At 38.4% G+C, this 7,815-nt stretch overlaps 1 protein-coding gene across 2 annotated transcripts in view; it reads right to left on the bottom strand.

Annotated features, from left to right (window-relative positions):
- Nucleotides 1-3,046: 3,046 nt before the first annotated feature.
- The window catches only part of LOC122652773 (iron-sulfur protein NUBPL), a 31,641-nt gene continuing 26,872 nt past the window's right edge, over nucleotides 3,047-7,815 (bottom strand). For both annotated transcript variants that reach the window (XM_043846661.1, XM_043846738.1), the window contains one exon: nucleotides 3,047-3,430. In XM_043846661.1, the coding sequence (XP_043702596.1) occupies nucleotides 3,260-3,430 (171 nt within the window). In that variant the 3' untranslated portion in view covers nucleotides 3,047-3,259. The remainder of the gene's footprint in view (nucleotides 3,431-7,815) is intronic.

Genomic DNA, 7,815 nt, shown 5'->3' with positions numbered 1-7,815 from the left:
CGCTTCTAATGGGCGTACATGCATCCACCACGTGGCAAACAATGACGAAGACAGACACTTGGTCTGGAATAGAACAATGACGTGGCAAAATAATTATATCTCTCTTACATAACCAATCTATTATACCACACATATGGAAAGAAGAAGGTGTGGCAATTCTAATTTCCATCTTTTGAAGAGAGAATAAAAAAAAATGAGGGAGGGGGATACAATATCCTTCTTTTTTTGAATCTCTTCCTCCATCCTCATAAACTAAAGTATAAACTTTGATTGAATTGAGAAAAGGTTTTTTGAACATTTAAAAATGGAGGTAGGAGTTGATGATGACTATTTCATAAGTTCCATTCAGAGTGTTTAATCACTATCACCATTTCAAAAATTGGAATTAGATGAGTCAGCATGATTGATTCGATTGGAATTGGTTGTGATCAATCTTGATTTGACACCTCAAAATCTTATAATCATTGTGATTTTCAATCTAAGAGTCGATTCTACGTTTTTTGGGACTGATTCCAATCATTCTCACCTGTTCCTGATTTCGTGTTTTCAATTTTTGGTCATTATGCTTAGATGAAGCAAAAATCAAATCTCAATTAGACATACAAGACTAAAGCGATGCATGTCTTTCCTCACCATTTCTTCCAGATTCATTTTATGTCTGGCTCTGGTTCTTTTAACTCCTTCAATCTGAATTAAATCACTTCTCTATACTAGAGCATTTATAAGGTCTTCGTTGAACATGGTTATGCCATCTCAAAAGATTTTCTTGTAGCTTATCATGTATCGGAGCTACTCCCAAATTAGTCCTTACTTTATCCTTCTGAGTTTTGCCACTTATCTATCTCAACTTCATCTCATCTACATAAAATTATTTATATGATGCATCTTAACTACCTAACATTCTTCATCGGGTGTATGATTGTCCTATAAATTTTTTCTTTAAATTCTAAAAGAATACGTCAATCACACAACACTCTGAATGCACTTCTCCACTTCATTCATCATATTTTGATTCTCTATGAAACACCATCCTCTATATCACCTTTACTTTTTATTTATGATTTATCTCATATACCTAAATTATGACTTTGCAAAATCTCCCTCATCAATAATCACCAACTCATTATCTGATATAGTGTAACTTAAGTAATACACCATATACTTTGTTTTCGTTCTACTTATCTTTTTTTATTCCAAAGTTGATGTCCATACTCCAACTTTGTGTTAATCTCTATTTTTGTCTCATCCACCAAGGAACCTAAGCTTGAATGTACCTTGTTAAATCATCTATGATAAGCACAAGCAAATAATAGCTTAAATCTGATCGTTGATGTAACCCAATTGTAATGGAGGATTCACTACCTTGACCCCCTCCATGGTTCTTACACTAGTCATCATACCATGTACATATATTTAATTATGTCCACGTATTTTGTTGAAACACTTCTCTTCTTTAGTACTTGCTAAATTACCTTTCTAGGGACTCTATCATAACTCTTTTTTAGATCAATAAAGACCATATAGAGATCATTTTGCATTTTTTGCTTCATATTCTCTTTCTTCTTCTTTATCTTCTACACTAGTAGTTTATGAACCCAATATCCCCTCATCATTGCCATCCGCTTGATTGAACAAGAAAGAAGTATTTTCAACGTGGGAGTTTATGATGACACAGTAATCCAATCACAAGGTCACATCACCAATAATGAGATTGTAAGACAATTCTTCCTTCTCCACTCGTAAAGGAAAACTTTGCTCTCCTTTTATTGTCAATGTAAAAATTTTGTTCCACATGGAATCTGACCAGCAAATAGAGGAGAGTGGACCCCAAAAAACTAACATGGCAACAATACTAGGCTCAACAAAAGGGCCTTCACATTCACCTTATTTAGATTTGGTAGTCTTCCTTTGAATCAATGGTTTTAAGTCTATTAGGGTAATTGAACCCAATTCTCATCATTAGGAATAAAAAATTGAAGACTTCCACTGGCATGGTTGGATATTTGATAGAATTTGAGATTGGAATTTGACATATGGCTGATTTATATGGTGTACAACTTAACCAGTGATCAGTTGGCCAAAACCAACTATTCATGTGGCTTCAAAATGGTGGACTCTATTGATAGGGTTTTTATGATGGACTGTCCTGATGAAGTTTTGCTTATTTGTAAAATGAGAGGGAGATCGATGCTAGGCTGCACGGCCCCTCTACCACTGCACGGACCAATGAGAGTGCATGCAAAGGCTTCCAACAAGGATGTGACTTTTCATTTCAGGAGGTGGGCGCAGTCATTTTACCTTTCGTGTGTCTGGATGCAGGCCCCACACAGCTTGACAGCCTTTTTTTTCCCTTATAAAATTTTCATCTTTTTTTTTTTTTTTTTTTTTTTTTCTCTTTGGGAATGGTTGAATGAAGTATCCAACCATATGATTAGGGATGATGTTCTTCACTGGTGGCAATTATAGCATTGATCAAGATGCCCCCGAGATGATAACATCTAAAGAGTATATTGAAAGTTATTTCCCAAATTTTTTAATATATTTTAGTAAACACACTTCCTTTTAATCAACTGTACAATTTCCTTCTGCTCAAGGCAATGACTGATTTTTCTTTTTTTTGCTGTTGTCAGTTTGGATCTTGAGAGTCAACTGCTGAGAACTCTTAATCAATTTTGGGCAAGCATCATGGTAATTCCTATGTTTTATCCCTACATCCAACTGTAGTAATTGTAGGAATTCAGATCCACACATCTAAACTCCAAGAAAACACAGACTTATCCATCATTGATGGAATCTAAACTACCAACTAAAATTAGATCTAATGCTTATCAGTTATGCATACACCCTAAATCAAGGGTTAAAAACTACAATGATCCAAACACACAGTAATAGTCTTATGGCGGAGGCAATTTTAATAAGATTTTCAATGAGCATGTAGAAAGATATTCCTTAAATAACCGATCCCCCCCCCCCCCCCGGGACAGCAACCGGAGGTAGACAATGAAGAGTGAATAATGCTGCAATAATAGAGGCCAAGACATACATCTACTAGTGAGACAAGGATACTGCCAGATCAATGCTTGAAGACGAAGACCACAATAACAAAATTGTGAAACAAATAATGACTGAAACAGATAAAATTTTCCTCCTGATGGAATTGCTGTGTAAATTTTTTTTTATACAATCAAGAAAATTTCATAAGTCATTTGTAAGTCAGTTATCCTGGAGATGGACTGAACTCTGAATTTCTTCCTGGGTTTCACAAGAAAATCTCTGGACGGTCTTCTTGTCCCTTTGCCAACTCTTCTAGTCTGTAAACAACTTTGTGAGCTACATCATTATATGCTTTGGAGATTGCAGAATCTGGTGACTGTATTACTATAGGACTCCCTTCATCTGAGCTTTTTCTAATTTCCACTTCAAGAGGTATCTAAAACAGCGAAAAATTTACTGATCAAAAACATCAATTAAGACGATCAACAACCTCATCATGTTGTTCTCTCTACATGCAAATGTTGGTCAGTGAAAATGTGCAATGCAACTACTGCAATTTCATTGCTTTTGCCATTAATTTTGTAGCCACGAGTTATTATTCCCCAAACGAGTCATTATTCCCCAAAATGGCCCAAAGCTTGTTTTTCACCTCGCAGTTAAGACAAAAATAAAATTGTAGGGGATTTTTCAACGAATCATGATTAAACAGTAAAATTACAGCAATACTCTGCAATCTAATTATGTATCCATTTTCTTCCTTGCATATTCATGACAAATTATTTGGGGGTCTTAAAATCATTTTTTCTGCTCTTTATGATTTACGAATGGAGTTTTAGATCTTTTAGAGTGGTTAAATGCACTTAATCATGTCCATAAATTTTGACACCTAGTATACCTGTTGACCTGTTTCCATGAAAAAAACAGGTCCCTTGTCAATCTAATATATATATATATATATATATATATATATATATATATATAGAGAGAGAGAGAGAGAGAGAGAGAGAGAGGCATGCACTACACCAGCATCATGAAAGGAATCTCACATAGTACCACTGGCTGACTATCCTCAGGAAAATACTCACAAAGCCTTATCCTACCACTTGAGGTTGATCCTATTTTGGTATCTCAATCTATTTAAGGTCATATCTGCTGTTAACTTGAAAGTACTCAAGTTCTTCACATTCAGCATGGCCCCTGACCTTTTAATCCAATAATTTGCACCATATAACCAATCATTGGTGACCCTGTCCCTTCCCACCTGCTAAACAAGTTTATTGCTCCAAAGTTAGTGGATTCCTTAAGCTCTATCCCTTCAAAAGATGAAATTGTGAAAGCCATTCACTCTCTCAAAGTCAATGGAGCTCCAGGTCCGGATGGGATTCTTTTTGGCTGCCTAGGATATCATCAAAGCTGACCTCATTGCTGCTATTGTGAGCTTCTTCCTCAATCCTAATCAAATCAAAGGGATCAACCACACTTTTCTCTGCCTCATCCCCAAAAAGGAAGGTGCTATTGCTATGAATGACTACAGAACCATAGCCCTGTGTAATCTGCTCTACAAGTTCATTGCCAAAATCCTTGCGCGCAAGCTCAAGAATGTTGTGGATTCCTTGGTTAGTGATAACCAAACGGCTTTCATCCCGGGCAGGAACATCTCTGATAACATTCTTCTGTGCAATGATATTATCAGAGGCTTTGATAGAAAGAATCACTCTCCGTCGCAGCTCCTAAAGATCGACATTCACAAAGCCTTTGACTCTCTAAGGTGGGATTACATTGCTCAAGTGATGACTCAGATGGGCTTTCCTTTGGCCTTTGTTCACTGGATCAGCTCTTGTATCTCTTCCCCAAAGTTCTCAGTTCTGGTCAATGGCAGGCTGGCAGGGTACTTTGGAGCTACTGTGGGAATCCGGCAAGGATGCCCCCTCTCCCCTTATTTGTTCACTATAGCCATGGAAGTCCTCTCCAGACAGATTCAGCTTTGTACCGATCAGCAGCTCATCACTCCTATGCCCAAGTGTAAAGCCCTCAAGCTCACTCACTTGGCTTTTGCCGATGATTTGATGATTTTCTCCAAGGCATCGGTTGCCTCCCTAGAGTCTATCTTGCACTGCCTCCAGTTCTTCAAAGAGCTCTCGGGTCTTCGTATCAACCCCTCCAAGTCCCTAATCTTCTTTGCTGGAGTTTCAGAGATTGACAAAGCAGCCTTCCTTGCCACCTCAGGGTTCCTTGAAGGTCAGTTGCCTGTCAAATACTTGGGGCTCCCCTTGATCCCGGCTAGACTTTCTGCCCATCACTGCACTCCTATGTTGGACTTGATTTGGAAGCGACTTCAGCTCTGGAAAAGCAAGCTCCATTGGTCCTTATTAGATCAGTCCTAGAAGCTTCCTATATCTACTAGTCGGGTATTTATGATCTTCCTCAAGCCACTATTAAATCCATTGAAGCTCTTATGGCTTCTTTTCTCTGGAAGGGCTTTGACTCCTCAAGGTTCCTTCATCCTTTGAGTTGGGCTGCTGTGTGTCTTCCCAGGAAGGAAGGTGTCACACCCCGGCCCGGTTCATAAGGGCCAAGTGTGACTGGATGTCTCTGACATCCAACCAATCCCCCAAGGATCGCAAATGCAGTACTCCATTTACAAACATATTTCACAAATACAGTAATCAGAGGCAGCGGAAACAAATCAAATAATAGAGATAACATCAGTAATAAGAGAGGTCTAAGTAATATTTCATATATATATAAAGGATAAAGCTTGTAATACAACTATACAGTTCATAAAAGTACCAGAAGGTAAAACTACACAAGAAACTATACTGTAACTATACAAAGTGTTTATAAGTATAAAAGAGTGGGGAAGTAGCCGGGACTGTCAGGCCAAGATCAGGAGAAGGCGCAATCATCAAGTGCGCACGAAGTATCGTGCACTTCAAACTCCAGCGCCGCAAATCCATCATTAAAAGTAACTAAATCACCTGAAAAATAAGGATATCCACAGGGGTGAGCTCTCCACTGAGCCCAGTAAGGGAATACATACATATAAACGCAGTAAATTCATGATGCATGGCCTAATCTAGTATGCTCCTAGCACAGATGCTAAGTTTCATGAGGTATAAGTACTACTAGTGGTAGATGCTAACCTCGGTCCCAGAACTAACCCTTCGGTCACCCGAGAGAAACCATTCTACCACGGTGAGGACCCGCCAGTTCCGGAACTAACACATCGGACCCCGACAAACCCCCAAAAACCAATCCTGTCTGTTTATTCTCACAGCGGAGTACACACGCTAACATGGGACAGAAGATGGCATCCCGGAACTAACACATTGGACCTACCACGGGTTGTCCAACACCTCTCCCCCTGTTGGTAAGGGGCGTAGTACTGGGTAATGAATAACAACCTAGCCCATTGCAATCTATTCATGATGATACAAGTATGATTAGCTAAATTAGAGTACTGAATTCCACCATCAACAATTCACAATAATAATAACATCAATGCAATGCAATGCAATATACTAATGTGCAGCCTAAATCATATGCATTCTAATGCATCAAAACACAAGCTAAGAAACTATATGCATCAGAGTAGTTTCAATGATGCATGATATGGCATTCAGCATAACAACAAATTAACACGCCCAAATTAAGTTCAAAGTTCCCTTACCTGAGATAGTCGATAAACCTAGTCAGATAGAAACCCAAAAGCCCAAGTAATCCTCACAAAAATGGAGTAAAACAGTCCTAAATAAACATCAAAACATCATATATCAGTGAGGGTAATAGTCTAGGTCAAACCCTAAGGAATCAGTCCAACAATCACATAAAAAGGGGTAGCCGGATGCAGACTTCCAGTGAGCCAGTCGACCGCCCCTAGGCCTGCAACAGCATCCAGCTGCTTGGCCGAATTTGGGGGTTTGGCTTGAAATTGCCAAATCTTGACATGCATGGCCCTAATTTGGTGTTTTAAATCAAAATTAAGGTGGGTCTAACTAACCTTATTAATTAATTTGAAATAATCAACCAAACATTGGAATTTTTATCAATTAAATCCAATTTCATATCTAGGGTTGATGTAATGGCCATTAGAGTCAGCAATTGAGCTCAATTGAGGGACAGCCATGAAGGTTCAGGTATGGCTGAACCCAAACAGCACTAAAACAGTAAGAATTAGGTGGAATTTCCACAACTTGAGCTTGGATTAAGAGCCTTAATGGCAGAATTTATTTAGGCATAATTATGCTTGAAGATTAAAGGAAGAGAAAGCGGAAAGAGCATGGATTTATGGCCAACCTTGGTACAGCAATGAGCAGAGGTGAAGACAGCCTTGCTTTTGTACTCCAATTCTCTAATGGAGGTGTTCAAGCTTCCAAAGTCAATTCCAAGATTAGAGCTCCAAGGTATATTCTTCTCTTCTCTCTTCTTCTCTTCTCTTTTCCTTGCTCTCCAAGGCTGGAACGTTTTCTCTCCAAGGCTTAGAGTTGTGAAAAGTGATTATTTAGAATGGGTTAAATATATATATATAACTTAAGCATAAAGGGGCAGTCTGGTCATTTGGATGAAATTAGATTTAAAGCTGATTTGTAATTTGATTTTAACGGAAATTTCGTACTTATTACACTAATCTAACCATAGAGTGACGTCAGACGACATCAGGGGTAATCTGGATACGGGTAATTGTCTGGAACAAGATTCCCCACTGGCGATGTGGGTCCCACAGAGGTAAATTGACTAAAATACCCCCATTAACTCTAATCGGTCAGTACGATACGCTATAAAATACAATAAATCATACTTACAAAGGGTTTAATTGTCGGA

This window comes from Telopea speciosissima, chromosome 1 (assembly GCF_018873765.1).
Source record: "Telopea speciosissima isolate NSW1024214 ecotype Mountain lineage chromosome 1, Tspe_v1, whole genome shotgun sequence".
Lineage (NCBI taxonomy): Eukaryota > Viridiplantae > Streptophyta > Magnoliopsida > Proteales > Proteaceae > Telopea > Telopea speciosissima.
Note: the sequence above shows the minus strand (reverse complement) of the source record. Positions and strands in the feature narration are given on the sequence as shown.